Genomic DNA, 25,298 nt, shown 5'->3' on the forward strand with positions numbered 1-25,298 from the left:
TAGAGGCCCAGTGCATGAAATTCATGCACAGGGGTGGCGGGGGAGAGAGGTCCCTCAGCCCAGCCTGCAACAACGCCAGCATCCCGTGCCCTGGCCTCTGGCCAGAGGCCCCTCCCTCATCACGGCTGGGGCACGGGACCCTGAGCTCACGTCGCCCCCAGAGGCCCCTCCCTCCCTCTACGTGGCGTCTAAATACTCCAGTGTGCATTTCCTATGAATGAGGCTAGAACAGCTGTGGGCAAACTACGGTCCGTGGGCCGGATCCAGCCGTCTGAAATGAATAAAACTAAAAAAGAAAAAGACCGTACCCTTTTATGTAATGATGTTTACTTTGAATTTATATTAGTTCACACAAACACTACATCCATGCTTTTGTTTCGGCCTTCCAGTCCAGTTTAAGAACCCATTGTGGCCCTCAAGTCAAAAAGTTTGCTCACCCCTGGGCTAGAACCTGATCAACATCCTCAATAGGGCCTTTCTTCCCTGTGGCTAATTTGGGCTTCCTCATACTGTGGTCTCAGGAAAGTTGAACTACTTTCATAGCTTTTAAGCAGCAGCATTCCAAGCAGTCAGGCGTCCCGCCCTGCCCCGGCTGCTCTGTGCCTGCGTGCGCTGCCCAGAGGCCCTCTGCAGGCAGGGCGGAATGCTGGTGTTGTTGTCATGGCAACAACGCCAGCATCCTGGCCTGGCCACCACCATCTTTGTTATGGAGTGACAGTCGATTTGCATGGGTTGGTCTGTATTCCCCATAACATAAAAAAAAAAAAAGCTTAATTAAAACGAACAGACCCATGACATCAATATCTGCGGGATCTTTTCCGATTTTCAATATTTACCTTATCTGAAAAGACAACTATGTTTTGCTTTAGTAGATACTGCAAAAACTGTTTTTCAAAGTGTTTGCATGTAATTTATACCTGTTGCTCCACATCCTCACCAACACTTGGTATTAAGTCTTTTTTATGTTAAAAACCGGGTAGATGGTAGTACCTCACTCACTGCAGTTTAAATTTCAGTTTCTCTTATGACTAATGGAATAGAGTACCTTTTCATATGTTTATTACCCATTTATTATTTTTTTAAATATTTTTTTACTGATTTCAGAGAGGAAGGGAGAGGGAAAGATAGAAACATCAATGATGTGAATTATTGATTGGCTGCCTTGTGCACACCCCCACACTGGGGAACGCAACCCAGGCATGTGACCTGACTGGGAATCGAACCATGACCTTCATAAGTTGATGCTCAAATCACTAACCCATACCAGTTGGGCCCATTTAAATAACCTCTTATAAAGTGACAGTTCAAGTCTTTGGCTTTTTTTCAAAAATTAACCTTTATGAACTTTTTTATTGATTTGACAAAAAATGTTATCAAAGTTATATCTTAACTGGCTACATAGTTAATATGATTAGCTACCTTAGTATCTTTCTTCTTTCTCCACTGTTGTAGGTAAATCCTGATTCCTTTTTTTTACCACTGTGGCAAACACCTTCCTCAGATAAAAGAACCTGGCTGAAAACTATAAATTACTGACATCTATTCCCTTTTGAAGATGACATACATTTTGTTTTGTTAATCCTCATCTGAGGATATATTTTCCATTGCTTTTCTGAAGAGAATAGAAGGGAGGGGGGAGAGAAAGGGAGGAAGAGGAGAGAAACATCAATGTGAGAGACACACATGAATTGGTTGCCTCCCGAACGCTTTCTGACTGGGATGGGCCAGTGAACCCACAACCCAGGTACATGCCCTTTGCTGGAAACTGAACCTTGGACCCTTTGGTGCTCCCACTGAAGCTCTAATCACTTAGAAACAACACCGGATAGGGCTCAAGATGATAGACTTTTAATTAAGTATTTAGGTAACTATGGAAGCACAAAGTGCAGATGTTGATTTAGGTGAATTTAGATTTCAAAAATTGCAGGTAACAAAAACTAACAAAGATATTTTAAAAGCCCTTGACAGGTGAATTGTTTTTATTCTAGAACACTAAGAATATTAAAGAGGGTTGATACCATGTTTTCTTCCTTTGACCCATCAACTATAAAAGTCCTAGTAGTGTAACCCTAACTACATTTCAGTGTTTAAAAAAATATATTAACCATGTATGGATTACTGCAAGCAATTTAACCATTAACTCCCACTGTTAGGAACTAAGCAATTCCTGATCTTAATGAGAGAAACATGCAGAGACATAATGAAGTTTCTTTGCTGGTTAATAAAGTTCAGTTGTGATCCCATGTACCTGGGTTTTTCTTCAACTTATCTGACAGCCCTGATGACTCTGGCAGCTACTAGATTGCACTTCCCTCAAAAACTAAAACTCCTGAATGTAAAATTTGATTCCATCTTCTTCTTTCCATCAACACTGTATAGTGCAAACAGGTAAATGGAGAAATGGTTCTAGTCCAGGGGTGGGCAAACTTTTTGACTCGAGGGCCACAATGGGTTCTTAAACTGGACCGGAGGGCTGGAACAAAAGCATGGATGGAGTGTTTGTGTGAACTAATATAAATTCAAAGTAAACATCATTACATAAAAGGGTACGGTCTTTTTTTTTTTTTTAGTTTTATTCATTTCAAACGGGCCGGATCTGTGGGCCGTAGTTTGCCCACGGCTGTACTAGTCCATTGATCTCATAAAATTACTTACAAAACATACACTAAAAATAGTACTTTAAAAAGTTGTATTTACAGTCTTAAGCCTTTACAATGAAATCAGATTCAAAATGCAAACCTAAGTTTATATGCTAATCATTTATAAAGCAAATAGTACAGAAAGAACCTGTAATACCTGTTAAGAAAATTTTCCTTAAGTATAGTTGATTAAAAATGGCAAACAGAGATAATGGCTTTACATGACCTTGATATTTAAAATGCTAAGAAGTAACAGGTATATTTTGCCACCTAGCTATTTTAAAACAGTTTTCTAGTAAGGTTACGTCCAATTTAACAAAAAAGAAATGAAGATGTTAAGTAAAACACAATTAGAGGAAAAGCAACAAAATCAAGCTGACCCCAAGGCAGCAAGCACGAGGGGGGGGGGGGGGCGGGCGCACACGTGGAGATTTCATTATGGCAAATAGCAACACAATTTTTAAAAGATCTTTACAATGAGTACTAGGTACATTTAGAAGTCTCAACCAATAAGAATCTTTAGGTAAGAAGCTTTTTTCACACCCATTTCAAGTAAAATGTACAAGTTATTTTCGAAAATTGTTTTCTACATTATTTCCTCATACAGAAATCCTTTAACTTCTCAGGTTGAGAATAAACCTTTCTTCTGAAAGTAGTCAATGGAGCTTCACATATGAATTAGTAGGCCTTCACAAAGGATAAGAACAAATCCACAAATGTTAAATTACAAAACAACTTCCCATTACATAAAATCAGCATCTGTAAGAATTACCATTTGGATTCTTTCTCCCTAATTGTGCACTTTCCTATGACTCATCATGTATGGGTAATTTCCAAAATGTGAGAGGAGAGTGTGTGGCCCATGACCACCAAAATTTCAGAATCTAATAAGGTTGCTCTCTTATGGACATAAAGAAATGTCATGATTACCACAAACTCTGTTAGAACCAAAAAACTTAACTTTTTCAACATGATTCCTAAATTTGATAGTGTCAGGAGAGCCTTTCTGCTAGTTTTTTTTCTTTTTTTTTCTGAGGGTGGTGGTGGAAGTGATACTGTTGTAATAACCTGGTAATTATTTAACAGCAAAGAAGTAAAAGGAAGGACTATATATAGGCACATCATTGATACAGCTTTGTGAACAAGCTGCATTTAACATTCTCCAAGTCTATTCCCCGCTGATTGATGGAGGAAGGTACTAGACAAAGGCAGTTTGGAGGCATGCCCAGTAAGATCTGAGTGACATGGGAGGCTAATTGCCCATTAATCACACCTGGAAACAGGTAACTGGCCAGGATGGCCATGGCCACTGCAAGTGCACAAAACCTGAATAATTACAAAATAGATCCAGAGACATAGAAACATGGAGCAGGCTGATGAATCTGAGAGGGGATGGGGGAGGGTGGGAAGAGATTATCCGAAGAACTTATATGTATATATGAATAACCCATGGACACAGACAATAGTGTGGTGAAGGCCTGGGTTGGGAGCAGGCTAGAAGGGGTCAAGGGGGGGAAAAAGAGGACATGTGTAATACTTTCAACGATGATAAATTAAAAAAAAATGAATGATGAAACTATTTTAAAATAACCCCAATACCACTATCACACCTAAAAATACATAATTACTTAGTATCAAATATCTCATATTCAAATGTCTTCAACTAACTTAAGCACCTAAATAATGCCCAAATGCTGAAATGATACTAAATCTCTTTTACTTGGAACAAAACCAAACAAAACCTGAATATTTAAACTTCTCAACGAAGAAGTGAGCTCTTTCACATGCTGGCCCTCTGCAGGGGGGCTGTGCTCCCTTGTGCCAGGAGTTGGGCTCCACATACGGACTAATGGACTTTAATCAGGCCCAAATGCTTATCACACCCGGCTGCAACATGGAACGGAAACTCTGGACACTAGCTTTGTTTCTGACTTTACTGAGCTCCCAGATGCACCCCTCCCAGGGCTGGCTTAAGGGACAGGGGACTTTGGAACCTGAGAAATTTAACTCCATGCCAATAAAGCCTTTTTCCACATTCCACCCCCCCCCCCCGTGGGGGCTTCTGAAAATGCTTCTTTCAGCAGTGCCCCAAGATCCTTGCTCCCCCAAACAACAGGGGAGTTTCATCCGCCAGCAACAGAAGTACATTTCTTTCATGGTAAGAAAAAACTGTGTTTAGTCAAAATCACATGTATTATAATTATAAAACATTCTAGGCATAATCCTATAACTCTTTTAAATAGTATCAATAGCCCTAGCTGGTTTGCTCAGTGGATAGAGCATTGGACTGCGGACTGGAAGGTCCCAGGTTCAATTCCGGTCAAGGGTACATGCTCGGGTTTGCAGGCTTGATCCCCAGTAGAGGGCATGCAGGAGGCAGCCAATCAATGATACTCTCTCATCCTTGACGTTTCTGTCTCTCCCTCTTCCTTCCTCTCTGAAATCAATAAAAATGTATATAAAAAAGTAAATAGTATCAATAGATGATTTATGATATTTCCTTGACAAACTAATTATGCAGAAAATACAGAGGTTCTTTGATAATTCAGAGACACATTTTTATTAGAAAAGTATTAACTGGATCAAAGAAACAACCATCTTAACTTTACATTCATACAGCTTTTTCTTTTTAAATAATTTTCACAAACACCATTTCATTGACCTCAAGACAACATGGGTGATGACCAAGAGATTTAAAAACAAAAAAAATCCCACGTCTTAAAAATCATTTATTTAGTGTTGCCTTAAATCCAAGGAAAAATGTAGAATATGAATGGACTCCACACAATAAAACCAGCACACTATTTCAAAATAAAATTACTGGTCTGGTATACTGTGTCCCTTTCTATATTTTAAACTGAAATAGATCTTTCAAATTTAAGAATGACCTCAGGAATATCTTTCTTCCACAGGGGCCAGTCTAATGTCACAATGAATTGTGCAATTTCTAATATACTGAGAAAAGTTATATAATAGAATCATATTTTAAAACTTTTCTTATAGTGAGCAAATTACTCTGAAATGAATACCAAGGACAAAACAACAGAGCTACACAGAAAATATAGAACTCTACATTGTAATTTTGTCAGTAATTATTCTAATACCAACTATAAAGATTAAAAGAAAAAGAAACCCACTTCAAAAATCACATTATTTCCCCCCATGTTTTAAAATACTGCAAAATTATTTCAACAGAAATTTTATGTGCTCAACGCTTTGCTAATTACTACAAAGAAGTTGTATAACTGAAACTTTAAGAAGCTTATGGTTTAAAATAAACACAAGAGATATGAAGAACATATTAAAATGAGAATATTGAAATTTAAAAAGCCCATGATTTAAGCCAACAAAATACATTTCAAATACATACATACTTATAGGATGACAGAAGTGCTTGCTGGCCAAAAGCTCTGGTTCTTAGGTCAGATAGACCTGGGTCTGAATGTTGGCTCCTTCACTAATTAGCAGTTTGATTTTGGACAAGTTACTTAACCTATGTCTCAATTTCCTAATCTGTAAAAATAGGATAATAATGTTAAACTCATAAGTTTTCGAGACTAAAATGAGATAATGTATATAGTTTATTACCATATCTGGCATATGTTAATTCTCAAAAATGTTAGCTATCATTATCATCATCACTACATTATTGTTAAAAAGGTCCTGTAAGATAGAACTGCTAGTGTGTGTGTGTGTGTGTGTGTGTGTGAGAGAGAGAGAGAGAGAGAGAGAGAGAGAGAGGGAAAAGTGGACTAGTACACAGAAGTTATTATAATGAGCGTAAGGGCCTCCTGGAAGGAAAAGAACAGAAACCCTGAACTTCTTCCAAATATTACAAATTACTCAAACCTGTCAGGTAATAGCAAAAAAAAGACAACGAAAGCCCATCTGATGACATTAAAAGAGAAAAAGACAAATCCGCTATTCCAAGTGTCCTGTCCAACCATCATAAGGACATATGGGACCATGAGAAAGTAACTATGAATTGAATGAGTTGGAATGATGAAAATCCAGGTCAACTTTAAAGTACAACACTCTTGGGTTATCATAACGGGGTTATTTTGCTTGCTTGCTTGTTTGTTTGTTTTTGTGTTTTTTTTTGGGGGGGGGGGGGAGCGCACTGTCATCTTTCCTTCTTTAAGTAACTTACCAGTGTCACAAAGCTATTACATAATAGTGCCAGAATTCAATCCCATATTTGTCAGACCTCAGAATCCAGTATTCAAACACCAAATAATACAATGGAAAGCAGATGCCATGGGCAGAAAGATGAGTTCATATGTGTCTTGCATATATATGGTAGAAATCAGATGATATACTATAACCTGCACAAGGTAAACTTATGGAAATTATTTTTAAACATAGAAAGCGAACCAACATAAAACTGAATCCTAAGAAACTAGAAGGTAGTATAGTCTCAGACAAGTTACTTAATTTTAATCTAAACCTCAGTTTTCTCTTCTGTAGAACAATACTTCCCTCATCTCTCAGGACAGTAGGAAGAAAATAAAGCACATGAAGTACAAACAATAGCTAGTACTTCCTGATCCTCAATAAACAGTAGAGCTCCTATCATCATCATCACCATCATCATCATCATCATCACCATCATGCCTTAACAATTTGATATTAATTTTGAATAGCAATACAGCAATTCATGCTTAAATAGTAAAATTAATAAATGTAGATTCCACATTCAATGTTCTTTAGTGAGATTGAAGAATGAATTAGAAAACATCTCACTACCTCATTCCTAAAAAAAATAAAATAAAAAATAAATTGCTGATTATATTTGGTGATAGCATTTGAATTTTCTCCCTCCATGATAGTTTAATAACTCAATTTACTTTTATAATTCACATGCAATTTACATTTACTGATATGTTGCTTAGTTGGCATATATCACATATTTTACATTAAAATTAAATAATTAAGTATTAAGAATAACAATTACTATTCCTTCTTTCTTGTCTATGAATAAACTATCTTTAGAAATCTGAAAGAAAACGTTTACAATGTATCTGGAACTTGCTGCTGACTCTCTTTTCTAAGAACTTAAATTCACCAAAAATCTGTTACCTCAGCTTAAGTCACAGTGCTCTGAAAGAGACCCAAAGATTATATCTATCTGTTGTTCAAACAAATCAATCATATGGAAGAAATATATGCTTCATGTATACGTCTTCATTAAAAAAGAAAATACAAACTGGAAGTATGCTAGGAAAAACAAGCAAAATAAAATGTGCTTAATTAAACAGAAAAAAAATAGCCCTGTAATCTAAATCAACTAAGCCTTTAGAAATCATCCCAGTTAAAAAAATAAAAATTAGTTCTACTTAATAACATCTTTAATCATTAAGAGGGCTGGCCCTGATTAAATTCACAAACTAGGCCATTCTCCTTATGTGCACATTTAGCAACTCTCACTGAATGCAGACCTCTTCATCCAGAAACACCATGGTATAATTTAGTGAATTTAGTTGTAGCTCCAAAGCCCATTCTTTTTTCCACTATGTCATGAATGGGAAGATATATCAGCCACTGTGGTAAATAACTTTATATATATTATCCCATGTATTCCTAACACACACTAAGAGATGAATTATCATACCAAGGGCCACATATGTTATACTTGGCAGAGGCTGCAGTGTCTGATTCCAGGTAGGCCTGGCTCCAACGCAGTGAGAATCTGTAATTCTCATCTCTTTTTATTATTATTATATTTTTTATTTTTCATCTCTTTTTTAAATAACAGAAAACTGTTCCCATTTTCCCATTTTTAGACTCTTTTCTAAATTAATACTAAGATAATTAAGATTCACAAAATTTTTATTTATTTTATATTATTTTTATTTTAGAAAAAGGAACACTGATGTGAGAGAGTTGTCTCCCGTACTCACTCTGACTGGGGATCGAACCTGCAACCTGGGTATGTGCCCTGACCGGGAATCGAACCTGTAACCCTTTGGTGCATAGGATGACACTTCAACCATCTGAGCCACACCAGACAGGACCACAAAATTTCAAAAACCAATATAATACTAAAGCTAAAACAGAGATTAAAAGATGGACATCACCACCAGTTTTCTTTAGGCTGGGAAAAATTCAGAATCAATAATCAGACAATAAAAGCTAATGCATGATCAATATCAAGAAGAATGTGCCTGTGGTATCCAAGGTCAGACTGGTTTTTCTTGCTTTGTGTGTGTACATATTTTGCACCTCTCAACCAAAAAAGGCGTTTCAACTACAACTCTGTAAAACCCAAATGAACAAGTATAGGCAAGTATGTGAACATGTGCAAAGTTCCCTTGAAGTCACTCAGGAGTGGCATGGTAAATTTATAACTTTCCTTATTCCTTGGTTTACCATGGTATACTGAATTAACTAATAATGCAGATTTATTAATATCATAGCAGAAGTCAAAGACTAGCTTTAAACTACAAGAATGTGGCGCATATATATATATATATTTTATCCTAAAGGTTTATTATGAGATATTTCCATACTTACCAAAAAAATGATTTGCAAATGTTTACACTAAGAATTTATCCAAAATAGTTATGATGAGCCTAACATTGAAGTTTTTAAATATTAGGGTTTTACAATCCAATGTTATTTCAAAAATTCTTTTATCCAGATCATGTAAATGGCATTTATTATGAAGCAAATCCTAAATTGGAAAATCAAGATTTGGTTTACTAAAAAGGGCATATTTTATTTTAGTTAACAATTAAAAATATTTATCATAGAAAAGTCCCTTAGAAATAAAAGTATTTCACAAATTTAATTCTGTACTGCTTTAATTTTACCACCCAAACAATGTACAACTTTTCAGTCAAACACAATATATCTCAAGATGGACAAGTAAACACTGGAGACCCTACCTTGTGCTGTTCGATGGCATCTATCCACTGTTGTCTGTGATCTGGATCCTGAGCACGAAGATACCACACACTATCATTTACACTAATATCAAATCGACATTCATCAAAATCATGGGGCTGTAGAGAAAAAAGTAGAAAGTGAAAAACAAAACTAATTATATTCTTAGAAGTATCATACTCTACAGCAATAAACATAACCCATTCTGGCTGGTGGGACACTCTTGCTATTCTTTTGTTTTTCTACTCAAGTAACTTTTTCGTTGTTTCTTTTTTTTTTTTACTCCTCACCTGAGGATATTTTTTCCATTGATTTTCAGACAGAGTGGAAGGGAGGAGGGAGAGAGAGAGAAAAACATCACAAGTGACACACTGATTGGTTGCCCCTGTATGCGCCAAAATGGGGCCAGGAATAGAACCTGCAACTGAGGTACATACCCTTATATAGAACCTGAGACCCTTCAGTTCACGGGTTGATACTCTAACCACTAAGCAATCCAGCCAGGGCTCAAATAACTTTTTTGAAGAGTCCTCAGATGAAGAGTAACAACAAGGGTAAAGTTACCAAACACTAAATTTCATTCACCATTCCTACAAATGAGGTGACACAAGCTATAAATATATTTCAAAAAAGTGTTTTTCATCAAATGCTTTTAGTTAGCTAAACTAATGGAAACATTACTGAAGGCACAATTAAAAAAGGTTCAAAATAGACCAGCTGGGGTGGCTCAGTGGCTGAATGTCAACCCATGAACCAGGAGGTCATAGTTCAATTCCCGGTCAGGGCACATGCCAGGTTTCATGTTCAATCCCTAGTAAGGGGTGTGGAGGAGACAGCTGATCAATCATTGATGCTTCTATCTCTCTCTGTGAAATCAATAAAAAAGATATTTTTTTTATTTAAGAAAAAGGTCCAAAATAAGTCTTAGGAAAGACATTACATTTTTTCTGCCTCCATTATTCAAAAATAAATTCTCATCATGAAGAGTTTGATTTCAAAAAACAAGTTATTTTTATATTCTATCACAAAATAGTTAACATTTTCTCCAAAGTATCTCAAATTAACTTCTAGGCTTTTGTATGTCTTTGATAGTAACAGTCAGGAGAGCTTTCAATGAAAAGCAAAGATAAAATGAATAATACATCAGACTTATGTTAGATAGTGGAAACTGCCTGCTTTTGAGTCAAAATGTAAACACAGTGAAAATGTCAACTATTTGGTTTAGTGTTTTACATTATTCATAAGAATGTATAAAATTAGTATCTTAATTTTTTGCCCAATAAGTGAATTACAATATTACAGAATCACATCATTGTCTACTGGATAGAGTACAGAGATTCATCAATGTAACAGTAAACTGATTTGCTGAAGAAAATTTACACTTCGCATTTCCAGGGTTTATTGTTTATTCTCTTCCCCCTTAATAGCATCAATCTTTTATCTTTATCAATTTATTTAGCAAAAATTATAGAACTCCACAATGTTCTTTAGCCTATGAAACTATTTCTTTTAAGATTAAGACAATAAACCACAGTTCTGACTGGCTAAAGTATACACATTAAACATTTCCTGAATCACTATGTGCTGGCCTCATATGACTACGAGAGGCCTGGTGCGCGGATTCATGCCCTGGTGGGTCCCTTGGCCTGGCCTGCGGGGATCAGTAGACCTCCACACTGCTGCAGTCTGGCCTTACCCGCCAGCTCATTGGGCTCCAGCCTGCTGTCTGAGTTGAGCCCGCACAGCACGAAGTAGTGTGCAAAGCGGCGCAGGGTAGAATTCTGAGCCCGGGCTGGGTGCTGCGCCGCTCCTGCTCATCCCACTCCACTGCACCTGCCCCCAAATGGGGCTGAAAACAGGGCAGATTGAAAGTGTATATAGGCTACAGCAATAGTTCTTCTTCAGAAAAAATACAGTATAATTAAATTTTCTATTCAGTTGTACTTCCATGATACTACATCCCACTCAACCAGAACTGTGGTACTACCAAAATCTATCCTAGCATATTCTCTAAAATTCTTTAGATTATTTCTTAAAATTTCTGAGTTTCCTGATTTTTTATGTTTACCCCATAGCCTGATCATAATGGTATATATCTCAGATAAGTTCACAGAAGTTCATTTCAATAATAATAAGGTCTAATAACCACAAAAAAAAAAAGCTGAACAAGAATACCTTCTCCGTGGATTATACAGCAATTTTAATACAGTTAGTGTATGAAAGAAAGATTAATAATAACTACCTTTAAATTGTATGATTAGGACTAATTGCCTTAATTTGTTTGCCTATATATTTTTCTATAAATCACATGTAATACTTTTGTTAAAAGACAAAAGTGCTGACTGATACTTATGGAAGTAGTTTGTAGAGTTGAAAAATCACCATTTTGTCAATCATAGAAAAGACTGGGTGGGATAGGCACCATAAATAGTTGAAAAATCATAAGGCCCTCTTCCCTGATCTCTAGACTTTCACTCAGTTGCCTTCTCTATTATTTTCTCTTAAATGCCTATGACGCATCTCAATATATCTAAAACTGATCTGATATGCCTCCCTCCCCAAACTTCTCTTGCAGGTTTCTGAACTTTCGGAAATGGTAACTACCAACTGCTTAGACCTGAAATCCTATGACTCCTCATCTTTCACACCCTATAAGGAATCCACCAGCAAATCTGCAAATCTTGTCAGCTCTACCTTCAAAATGAGTCTGGAATCCAATCATTTCTCATAATCTCTACCGTTACTACTGTGGTCCAAGCCACTATCACCTTTCACCTGAATTATTTGCAATAACGTCCTAAGGCTGTCTGATTCTGTTTTCCTACTTCCATCTCAGCATTTGTGACTCACATTATACTTCTACTGAACAATCATGATCTAAACCATTCATTTTTACCTATCTATGTAAATAACCAACCAATGACATATTTATGCACACCTATTATTTACCAAGCACTACTCAAGGCACTGAGAATATAATGGAGAGGATGAACTGCTATGATCCTTTGCAGAGATCACATTGACCAAATAATCACACACAAAATGTAAAACTTCAAATATAACAAGCCATAGTTAAGAAAGGTACACCATATTGAGAAAGCCTATAATAAAAGGAAGTAACCTAGCTAGGGGAAGGCTTCCAAGAAATAATACTTCAGCCAAGAGAAGGATGAAATGAAATGAACAAAGAAGGCCCTAACAGGTTTGGCTCAGTGGTTAGAGCATCAGCTTGCAGACTGAAAGGTCCCAGGTTCCATCCCGGTCAAGGGCATGTACCTTGGTTGCAAGCACATCTCCAGTAGCAGGTGTGCAGGAAGTAGCTGATCCATGTTTCTCTCTCATCCATGTTTCTAACTCTCTACCCCTCTCTGTAAAAAAAGAAAAAAAAAAATCCTTCCCAAGGATATTTAAAAAAAAAAATGAACAAAGAAGGAAAACATTCAGCATGTAACCTGGTTGGAGTGGCTCAGTTGGTTGAGCATCCTCCTGTACACCAAAAGGTTGCTGGTTCAATTCCCTATCAGGGCAAATACCTTGGGTTGCGGGTTCAATTCCCAATTGGGGCACATAGGTGGTAGGCAAACTGCGGCTCGCGAGCCACATGCGGCTCTTTGGCCCCTTGAGTGTGGCTCTTCCTAAGCCTTAGGAGTACCCTAATTAAGTTAATAACAATGTACCTACCCATATAGCTTAAGTTAAAAAAATTTGGCTCTCAAAAGAAATTTCAATCGTTGTACTGTTGATATTAGGCTCTGTTGACTAATGAGTTTGCTGACCACTGGGTTAGGCAACCAATCAATGTTTCTCTCTCTCCCTTCCTCTCTCTAAGCAATAATTGGGGGGAGGGGAGGAGTGCATGTAAAGATCCAGGGGCCCAGCCGGTGTGGCTCAGTGGTTGAACTGAGTGGGGAGGTCAAGGGGGCATGTAGGAGGCAGCTGATCAATGATTCTCTCTCATCAGTGGTGTATCTTTTTCTTTTCTCTTTTCTTTTCTTTCTTTTTCTTTGTTTTTTTCTTGATAATCCTCACCCGAGGGTATTTTTCCATTGGTTTTTAGTGAGTGGAAGAGAGAGGGAAAGACAGAAACATCGATGTGAGAGAAACACATCAGTTGGTTGCCTCCTGCATGAGCCCTGACCAAGGCCCAGGTTGGGAAGAAGCCTGCAACCAAGGTATGTGCCTTGACTGGAATCAAACCTGGGACCCTTTGGTCTGCAGGCTGATGCTCTATCCACTGAGCAAACTGGCTAGGGTTCATCAATGATGCTTCTATCTCTCCTTCTCTGGAATCAATAAAAACATCTATTTTTTAAAAAAAGATCCAGGGCAGGAAAGAGCAAGCCAGATAAGATCCTGAAATAGGTATATAACGTGATTGAAGGTGACACAGTGAGAGGGAGTCCCCTAGAGATGAGAGTTAAGAAGGCAGGCCCTGGCTGTGTGGCTCAGCAGTTAGAACATTAGCCTGCCCACTGAAGGTTCAATCCCCAGATCCGGTTTGGGCACATTCAGGAGGCAACCAATCAATGTGTCCTCTTACACTGATGTTTCTCTTTTTCTCTCTCCCCTTCCCTCCTGCTCTCTCTAAAAATCAATGGAAAAGCCTGGCCGGCATGGCTCAGTGGGAGCGTCCACCTATAAACCAGGAGGTCATGGTTCGATTCCCAATCAGGGCACATGCTGGGGTTGTGGGCTCGATCCCCAGTAGGGGGTGTGCAGGAGGCTGCCAATCAATGATTCTCTCTCATCATTGATGTTTCTATCTCTCTCTCCCTCTCCCTTCCTCTCTGAAATCAATAAAAATATATTTCTAGAGTTTATAAAATGTCTTAAATATATTTGCCAGTAAAAGCCTGTTTCTAAAGGTTATAAAATGTCTTCATAAGTTGCCAAGCTAAAGCTAATTGCTTACTTATTAATTTTCATTAGAAACTGAAGTTTTAAGGGTTAAAATCTCATCTGTAGGAAAACTTCTAAGGTACAGTGTATGGGCAAACATGGTTATAAATTAAACAGTCAGGGCTATGAAAAAGCAAAGACGACTGCTGGGTTCTTCCCTGCTCTCTGCTTCCCCATTTTTCAGCTTTTGCATTTCTTCATGCATCACAGTATCTTTAAACTAGACTCAGATGAAGGAATTTAAGAGCTGACATTACTGAAAAGAAACATCTTATACCATTGCCAAGGTTTGATAGAGTCACTTCAAGAAAACGCCAAGTTGGTAACTCCTTCTTTTCACAAGGAGCTCCCAGGAGACAGACACTTTAAAGATCAGTTGACTGCCATCTGGAGATTTTGTTTATTGAAGACAGCATCAAATAAAAGACACTCTCCAACCTCATTGGACGGAAACTTATCAGGTACCTAACTGCGAATGGACATCTTACTCCTGTCTACAGACATCAAAGACTCTTTGAGGAAAAGAAGCTGCCAATACCAGAGGTAGACAACTATCCCAAGACATCAATAAGGCCTGCATATATACAGATTGATACTGAACTCAGCAAACATTTTGTCTTACTGTCTTTACCTGATTGCTAATGATATTAGTCACAATAATATATTTATTCTGAGTTTCTCTATATAGTCAAACTATTTATGATTACTGAACATGTATAAGATAATTGTTAATACTCTTTTCATGACTTATGTAAATGTTATACTAGATGCTAAATATTAAAAAAGTGACAGAAACTTGACCATGATATTGCACAGGACAGAAATGATCAGAGTGTAGTTTTTACTCAATGAAGGCCATTAAAATCTTGAGATAGCATGGGTACTTGGGCTCAGGATCCCAAGAATGCCAGATAAGAAAAATGCAGCACTGACATCACCCTGCTGCCCCTTATGTGATCCCAAGGACCCCAGTTAGCCACAAGAAACACCAATAAGAATGTCACCAACCCTCCACTTTCTGGCTTTCCCACTCCCACGAAAGCAGAATTTTACCTCCCTTCTAACTGCTTGCTTCTCCAACCCCACATGGAAAATTCTGCAAGCCCACCTTTTTGCACAAACCCACTTTGTCCCCAACTTATAAAAGCAGCCAAGCAGAGCCAGACCCTTGAGCCAGTTCAGAGAACCTTCCTTTCCCCTGTGCTGCCTCCCTGTGCTTGAGCATACACTTAATAAAAATCTGTCTGGAAATTTCTTTAAGGTTTCCTCTTGATGTCTCTATCTTGGGAAACCCAAGAACCCTAATACTGGTAACAACCTGATGCCTGCCATTTTGGGGAAAAATCTGACTCCCATGGTTACGGTACTGCCTCATCTTCAATGAACAAGATGCCATCGATACTGAGACTTTCTAGGAATAAGCCTTTCCTAGCACTGTGAGACCACTCTATCTGACCAAAATATTGGTCATCAATGCATCCTTCAGATTAATGTATGACTAAGGGGAAACTGAAAAAAAAAGAAAGAAAAAAAAAGAGAAAGTAACCTCACAGGGTGATCTGATGATAAATTTGTAACTAGGTAGGTCATGGTGGTAGGCATGCCCCAGACATATAACTTCTTTACTAAAAGTTTATCTATGCTTTAAGTAAGCCCTGTCCATTATTTCTGTACATCTAGGTTAACACCCTTTGAAATAACTACCCTGAAGAGAGCACACAATCTTATTAACTATCAGTTAATCCAATTCCTGACTTGCTTTCTCCCACCTCCATGTAATCTTCCTTACTTTCCCTCCTCAATTTCAAATGCATAAAAGAAGTTGCAAAACTGTTATTCTCAGGGAGTATTTGAGACCTTGCTTCCTGGGTATGTACTGTCAGTTTGGCTCAAATAAATGTTTATAAAAATTAAAAAAAAGAAAAAACAACCACCAAAGTTCTGCATGCAAATATAACAACAACAAAAATCTACAAAAAGAAGTTTTTCCTGAGCAGACGCAATGTACATGTTCATTAAAAATTTTCCTTTGCCCCGAATAAGCCATGCACTATTATCATTGTCCATAATTTAAGATAGGATAACTATATTTAAATCTACATAAATTAGCATGGTACTCTAGAAATACTAATACTTAGTAAACAATAAAGATAAAATTTCATTCCTTCCTATTTACACATTAACCATCAACATATTATTTTCAAAGAGTCAAATATGTAACTAACGAACATGTGGCAATATGCAAAAAGGAGGCGAGGAACCTAGGAAAACACTTCAAGAAAGTACATTTCTACACACTATTCTGTCTTCTAGAATGGATAATGTTCTACCTTAAGAGAAATAAAATCCCCAAATAATAAACTAGATACAATTTAAAAATACACTATAATGTACCAAATACCAGTCAAAATAAATACTGAGCCTTTACATTTAAAATATTTCTTTTTAAAAAAAATTTTTTTTTTTATTGATTTCAGAGAGGAAGGGAGAAAGAGAAGGAGATAGAAACATCAATAATGAGACAATCACTGATCGGCTGCCTCCTGCATGCCCCACACTGGGGATGGAGCCTGCAACCTGGGCATGTGCCCGGACCAGGAATCGAACCATAAACTCCTGGTTCTTAGGTCGACGCTCAAACACTGAGCCACACTGAACGTGCTCAAAATAGTTCTTTTAAAACTGTCCCTAAGAATGGACAGTAGTAGTTCAACTCTTAGCACTTCCAAACAATTCCTCTATAGGTTTTTCTATCTCAATACTCAACTAAGCTTTTGTTTTCAAACTTGGAATATCCAAAAGGAGCAGAATGTATGAAAAATAAAGGAAAAATACTATAAGATTTTTCTTAAATGTGTAAAATAAACATATGTCAGATTTAGATATCAAAACAGATCCAAAGTGCTTTCTACTTTTATAAGCAATATAAAGTCTATCATAATGTGAATTCTCTTTGAATGTATTAGTAAAATCTAGATTAAGTTTTAACATACCCATTTTCAGAATTTAACTACAAACACTACCTTCACTGACCTGCATTCAAGGTATGCTGACCACTCTCTATTAGTATGCTATTTTTAGTATATCCAGGCACTTCTGATCCCACTAGTTGAGATATATGCTTAACCGGTCAGTTGGTTGTTCCCAAACCTGATTATGCCAGTTTACTTGTTATACTTCTTACATAATTTAAGTAAACATTATGTAAGTGTATGAAATACAAGTACAAAAAGAGGTTTGTTCCTACGTAAACTAAGTTGAATGTAAACCAAGTAATTATTCAGGAAAGGTGAGTCAGTCCTTTAAAAGGTATTGAATTAGATAAAGGTAAGACATCTGTAAAATATTAGAAAATCATTACAAGTCAGAAAGAACCTATATTTAGAGGGTTTTTTTTAAAGTATCTTTAAGCTTTTATTCTATTTTAGAGATATCAAAACTGGAAATTACAAAGCATGCATTATGAATATAGTTTACACAAGATCAACTTAACTCCACATTCAAAGACATGGTGTTAGCTATACATAAAAAATTTGGTAAGCATAGATTTATATATTTTGTTAAAATTTTAAAATGCCGACATACGTTTGTTTTTTGTTAATTCTCACCCAAGGATATTTTTTTCATTGCCCTTTAGAGAGTGGACAGGAGGTAGGGAGGGGAAGACAGAGAGAAACACCGATGTGAGAGAGGCATCACATATGCCCCAATCAGGGTCAGGGATCAAACCCACAAACCAGGTACATGCCCTTGACTGGGAATTGAACCCAAGACCCTTCAGTGCAGAGGTGGACACTCCAATCATTGAGCAACTTGGCCAGGGAAAGATATGTATTTTTTTTATTTTCCTGCTTTACTGTAGGGAGGCGGCTATAGGGTTAAGCCTCAGACTGACCTGTTGGCAAAGCCACAAACAAGTGCCAGCTTAGAGGGCACAGCCCTCTTAGCATAGTTAGGCTTGACCTTGTGATACTCCCTAGATCTTATCTGGGTAGCTAATGGGCTGAGGGAGATGCAGCAAGTGCTACCAAAACAGTGAAACTCACAAGAACACTGTAACTATGGTGACCACTACCTTGTTTACCTCTGGCTATAAAATAAAGGCTCAGCTTGCTGTCTGGATCTCTCTATGTGGCCTCAGCCAGGCACAGGAAGATCCACCTAGACCCAGCTTATTCTGTCTTTTCTACATCCTTCACCGCCCCCGTCAGGCTCACCGAACCCTTGGCTGAGCTGGCCCTGCACACTTTACTATTTTTAATAACCTACCAATCTCAATGGACATGAATCCTTCTAACATCCTTTTTTTTCCTTTTCTGAAGGCCTTACTTAAGGGCTTGCTATACCAACTAATTATTACATGTCTATATAAAATAATAGCATGTAACAATAAACATTCTAAAATAGCTTTATGGAAAAAAAAGTATTAGATTATATACTCCACAAGGGCAAGAATCTTTTACCTATTTTGTTCACAGATGTATACTAGGTAGGTAGAATAGTTCCTGGTGTATAGTTGATGCTCAGTAAGTATCTGTTTAATGAAAGACAACAGAAACTTACCGTGATGACAGCCTTGCTAAGACAGATGGATCCTCTGCAGCCATACTCTGTCTCATCTTCAGATTTGTAGTAACTCAAAGTATTATTTTTCATAACTACCCAACGATCTTGCCATCCATGAATGTAGTTTGTCCACTGGGAATAGAAGAAAGGCGGGGTGGAGAGGGGTGGGGGGAGGAAAACAAAAAACAGTAAGTCAGTATTTTAGAAATCCAAACTTTCTAAAATAGCAATCAATCTGATTTTAAAACCAAAATGTTAAAAGTTCTAACGTAATAATAATTAGTAAAAATAACAAGTGGAAAGTTGGTATTTTCTAGATTGTATAATGATTTTCAGTAATTTTTTATAAAATAAATAGATCAATATAATATAATATTTTCTTCTAACATTTGAGGAATAAAATAGAAGCAGATTTCAGTTTAAAATTCTGCTTTGCCTCTTGCCAGGCTGGGCACATGCCTGGTTGCAGGCTTGATCCCCAGTAGGGGGCGTGCCGGAGGCAGTGATGTTTCTCTCACTGATGTTTGTATCTCTCCCTCTCCCCCTTAAAAAATAAAATTCTGCTTTGCCTCTGCACAGCAAAGGACACCAACAAAACAAAAAGGCAACCAACCAAGTGGTAAAGATATTTGCATATGATACTTCCGATAAAGGGCTAATATCTAAAATTTGGACAGAACTCATATAACTCAACAACAACAACTACAATTCAATTAAAAAATGGACAGAGGATCTGAACAGACATTTTTCCAAGATGACAAACAGATGGCCAATAGGCATAGGAAAAGATGTTCAACTTCACCAATTACTAAGGCAATGCAAATCAAAACCACAATGAGATATTACCTCATACCCATTAGATCAGCTATTATCAAAAAGACAAAAAATAGCTCTAACTGGTTTGGCTCAGTGGGTAGAGCGTCGGCCTGCTGACTCAAGAGTCCCAGGTTCGATTCTGGTCAAGGGCATGTACCTTGGTTGCGGGCACATACCCAGTGGGGAGTGTGCAGGAGACAGCTGATCGCTGTTTCTCTCTCATTGATGTTTCTAACTCTCTATCTCTCTCCCTTCCTCTCTGTAAAACATCAATAAAATATATTTTTTTAAAAAGACAAAAAATAGCCGAAACCGGTTTGGCTCAGTGGATAGCGCGTCGGCCTGCGGACTGAAAGGTCCCAGGTTCGATTCCGGTCAAGGGCATGTACCTGGGTTGCGGGCACATCCCCAGTAGGAGATGTGCAGGAGGCAGCTGATCGATGTTTCTCTCTCATCGATGTTTCTAACTCTCTATCTCTCTCCCTTCCTCTCTGTAAAAAATCAATAAAATATATTAAAAAAAAAAAGACAAAAAATAACAAGTGTTATAGAGGATGTGGAGAAAAGGGAACCCTCTTGCTCTGTTTGAGATTATAAATTGGTGCAGTCCCTATGGAAAACAGTATGGAGGTTCCTAAAAAAATTAAGAATAGACTATCACATGGTCCAGCAATTCCTCTTCTGGGTATTTATCCAAATATGAAAATACTTTTTTGAAAAGATATATGTACCCCTATGTTCACTGAGGTATTATTTACAATACCATGATATGAAAACAACTTAAGTGTCCACTGATGAATGAATAAAGATGTATGTGTGTGTGTGTGTGTGTGTGTGTGTACACGCACAACACTACTCAGACAAAAAAAATGAAATATTGTCATTCTGACAACAAGATGAAATATAATCAGATGGTGTGGAAAAGAACAAAAAATATGATTTCACTCATATGTGGAATGTAAAACAAAAAGTAACAAACAAAACAAAAACAAACTCATACAGATAACAGACTGGTGGTTACCAGAGGGGAAGGGAAGTGGTGGAAGGGTGAAATGGGTAAAGAGGGTCAAATATATGATAACGGATGGAAATCAGACTTTTTGGTGGTGAGCATGCAATGGAATATAAAAATATTAAGTTTCAGTTGTATACCTGAAATCTATATGTTATTAACAAACTAGAGGCCGGGTGCACAAAAATTTGTGCACTCGGGGGGCAGGGGGGATTCCTCAGCCCGGCCTGTGCCCTCTCGCAGTCTGGGACCCCTCGGGAGATAACGACCTGCTGGCTTAGGCCTGCTCCCGGGTGGCAGAGGGCAAGCCCAATCCCTAGGTGCAGCCCCTGGTTGGGCTCAGAGCAGAGTTGATTGGGGAGTTGGGGCGCCGCCCCCTGTCATGCACAGAGCAGGGCGGATCGGGAGGTTTCGTTGCCACCCTCAGTCACGCCCAGGGTAGGGCCGATTGGGGGGTTGGGGCACTGCCCCGTCACACTCAAGGCAGGGTCGATGGGGAGGTTGCGGCGCCACTCCGTGTCATGCACAGAGCAGGGCCAATCAGGGGGTTGGGGCGCTGCCCCCTGTCATTCACAGAGCAGGGCCCATCAGGGGGGTTGGGGCTCCATACCGTCACGCACAGAGCAGGGTCGATCAGGGGGTTGGGGAGCTCCCCCCGTCACGCACAGAGAAGGGCCCATCAGGGGGTTGAGGAGCTCCCCCCTGTCACTCACAGAGTAGGGCCGATAGGGGAGTTGGGGCACTGCCCCCTGTCATACATAGAGCAGGGCGGATCAGGGGGTTGGGGCACCGCCCTCTATCACCCACAGAGCAGGGCCGATCAGGGGGTTGGAGCGCCGCCACTGTCACACTGATCCCAGTGCCGGGAGGCCTCGTGGCTCCGCTGATCCCGGTGCTGGGAGGCATATTACCCTTTTACTATATAGGATAGAGGCCTGGTGCAAGGGTGGGGACCGGCTGGTTTGCCCTGAAGGGTGTCCTGGATCAGGGTGGGGGTCCCCACTGAGGTGCCTGGCCAGCCTGGGTGAGGGGATGATGGCTGTTTGCAGCTGGTCACACACCCTTCAGGGTGGGGGTCCTCACTGAGGTGCCTGGCCAGTCTGGGTGAGGGGCTGAGGGCTGTTTTCAGGCTGGCCAGTGACTGAAGTTCCCAACCTTTTTTTCTTTTTCTTTTTTTTTTTTTACTCTGGGCCAGCTTTAGCTCTGGCTCCAGCTCTGAGGCCTCTGCTGCTGAAAGCAGGTATCTGGTTTGTTTTGGTTCTATAATCGAAACACTGTATCAACCCCAGCTCTGAGATCCCGGTGGGCTGAAATCAGGTTTCTGGGGTTTTGTTTAGCTTCTATATTTGTAACAATGTTTCAAACTGCAAGCTCAGAGGCTGGAAAGGCAGCCGGGGAATGTTGGTTTCCTCCGTCACTGAAGCAAGCAAGCCTCATGTTAGCTTCAAGCTGCCTGGCTGCTGGCCGCCATCTTGGCTGGCAGTTAATTTGCATATCGCCCTGATTAGCCAATGGGAAGGTAGCGGACATATGGCTAATTACCATGTTTCTCTTTTATTAGATAGGATGTTACCTTAATAAAATTTTTTTAAAATTATACTTTGCTCTTTGTGTGTTTTCATCCTCCCCTGCTCACCACCTCATGACACTTAAATTATTTTGGTCCCTGCTACAATTAAGATTATTTAATAGAAACGTAAGTTTGGTTTATATAGTCTCTCATTCTCCTACACCTAGTACTACATGAGATCTGTTAAATCAACGGAAGTATGAAGCTAATCATGGCCAAAACTACTTTTGTTGTAAGTTACTCCTATAGGAAAATTTATGGTGTTCATAATTACATCAAAGTAAAATACTAGATCATTACTCTATTAAGTCTATATCAACTTCATTTTTTTTCCTCTACAGAACTCAACATTTCGTGTTTCATACAGTTAATTCATTTTCCAAGTTTCTCTGAAGATCTATTTTTCAAACCCAAAAGCAATATACTAATACAAAACTGGTTTTTCAAAAACATGCTTGGAATATCTGTTTCCAGTACCTATAAATGGTTTCTGTGTTGCTAAAGTTTTTCTGCACACTGAAGAGCACAATCAATAAACTTGCAACGGTGGAAATATAACCTCTATGGAAATTCTTGATTTTGCTTATTTTCATGTTCTGGAGGTTTTAAATATAGACAATTCCAAAACTGTCTGCCAAAAACAAATTCAAAATTGTTAAAAATATACATACTGCATTGGCTCAGGCTCTTTACCCATTGAGAAATCTTTACTTTCCTATTCCCTAACTCAGCATGTTTGAGATGGGGCTTAAATCTTCTAAGCCCCATCATTACAACTCCTCCCTGAGCGGTCATTCATGCTGGCAATTTAACTCATTATTTCCTACGGGCTCCCTAATCGTCATTCCCTTATTTTTTTTTTAACTCCCTATGACTTACCACCACTTATACTGAAAGTTGAAATAATGATTCTTACATACAAAAAACTCAACTCACCTTCTCTCTCAAGGTACACTTTCTCCCTAAGTTCCCATTTCCTTGACTTCTGGACTATCAGTCAAAGACTATATCCTTGACTTCTGCAGTCATTCAGACTCAAACCTGACTGAGGGTTTGTTTATTGTGTGGACAGAGCAGTGGATACACAATCAGAGACTCAATTACTTTACTAGTTATATGAGGAGTTTTGAAAAGTTATTTAACTTTTCTGAGCTTCAGTTTGTTTATTTGAATGGCTGAATAAAATCATGATGACCCCTACTATATTCATAGGAATACTCAATTCCTGAGGGTTCCTTCTCAATCTTTATAGCCCATTACCAACTCCTATTCATCTTTCCTATGTATTAAACCCTTAAATTTGGCTACTCTTTTGTATTTTCAATTAATCCAATTAAATTATCAGGTTCCTAGATATCTGAGAAGGCTTAATAACCTTATCTCTAGTATCTTCTGCTTTTTATTTCATAACTTACATAATCTTACTTATTAAGCATATTTGCTTACTTATCTTACATGTTAATCTCACTGAATGCTCAGTTCCGAAACTTACATGAACAACTCCCCACTGCCTACAACACAAATTGTTTAGACTGGCAATCTTACTTAATGCACTTCACTTTCAATTATTGCCCTTCAGAAGGCTAGTAACTGTGTGACTATGGTTAGGTTACTTATCTATTTCTCTGTCAAAATCTACTTCAGAATTGTTAAGACAAAGTAAGAAGAGACTTAGAACATTGCCAAGCACATGGCACTTTCTGAATTGGAGGCAGTTAGGCAGGCATAGCTAACGAAGCTTAACCTTCAGCGCAGCTCACCTCTTCCAAAGTGACAGAAGGGGCCCTAGCAATTTTGTGTTCACAATTTCATATCATTTCTTTACAGAACACCCAATGAAGTACATAAGCCTCAGGACCCTTTAGTCAGTAATATTAAACTGCTATCATACCTAGAAGGCAGATTTTTGCCTTTCTCTACCCTCATAAGATACCTTCACTTTTTCCTGTTTAACAAGTAGAGACAAGGAAATACGCTAGACACTACAAACGAATCGAAGATTTCTGTTCCCAAGCTATATTTTCAAAAGAGAAAATAAATCTACATTTAAAATAAAAAGAATCAAGTTACAAATAAAATGCTATGGGAATACAAGGGAAGGAGAACTGAATGGTTGGTGAAATAAAAGAATAACACCAAAACCTATTGATCTAGGTTGATCTAAGTATGCAGAAACACTGAAGTTATTTACCTACCACAGAAGTGGCCAAATACTACATTTCTACACATTTAAATATCAAAGAGACAGTCTTCCGTTTTTTCTGTATTTCCATATAGTATGCCTACTATACTGCTCTGAATACTCAGAGCACTAGTGACTCCCCTAGTCACTCCAATCCCTCCAAAATGATCAATAGGTCAGAAGTACAGCTTGTTTTGTCAAATACCACCACCACAATACTAATTTGAAAGTCTGCTTCTCATCTAATGAGAAAAGCGATGAAACTACCAGAATCACTCAGAAGCAAAGAGCCCACTTCATAATAATTCCATCTGAAAATTTATACCTATTACAAAATGAATTCAATACAGGTTCTTAAATTACAAGACAGTTAATCTAGAGGAACCCTAGAGAGCTTCACTTTACTGAAAACCTTTCACTGAAATTCCAATAATGAGCACAATATCAACACACACCATGATTTTTCTGCTATGCAAATAAGAATTAACACTTGTTAAGCCTTTGTTCTGATACATTCATGCCTTTCTTAGGCCTTTTCTCACTAGCCTTCTAGACATTATAAACACCTAATATGAAACAATTCCAAATGCTGTCCAAATGCTTAGCCAAAGTACGTATACTGGAAGCAGGGTGATTTCTTAATAGTTGCACATGACCTAGTATCTTATGACCAGCTTGTTGAGAGACTCGCCCCAGCTGCCCTCCTTTCTCCAGGTTAACTACTGGCTC

General features: G+C 38.3%; 1 protein-coding gene across 3 annotated transcripts in view; it reads right to left on the reverse strand.

The window, feature by feature from the left end:
• CERT1 (ceramide transporter 1) overlaps positions 1-25,298 on the reverse strand; it is a 101,032-nt gene that overhangs the window by 72,845 nt on the left and 2,889 nt on the right. For all 3 annotated transcript variants that reach the window (XM_081089435.1, XM_081089433.1, XM_081089434.1), the window contains 2 exons: positions 18,987-19,121; positions 9,527-9,643 (listed from right to left, as the gene is read on the reverse strand). In XM_081089435.1, coding sequence (XP_080945561.1) covers positions 9,527-9,643; positions 18,987-19,121 — 252 coding nt within the window. The remainder of the gene's footprint in view (positions 1-9,526; positions 9,644-18,986; positions 19,122-25,298) is intronic.

The sequence above is a fragment of the Myotis nattereri genome, assembly GCF_964212035.1.
Source record: "Myotis nattereri genome assembly, chromosome: 4".
NCBI lineage: Eukaryota > Metazoa > Chordata > Mammalia > Chiroptera > Vespertilionidae > Myotis > Myotis nattereri.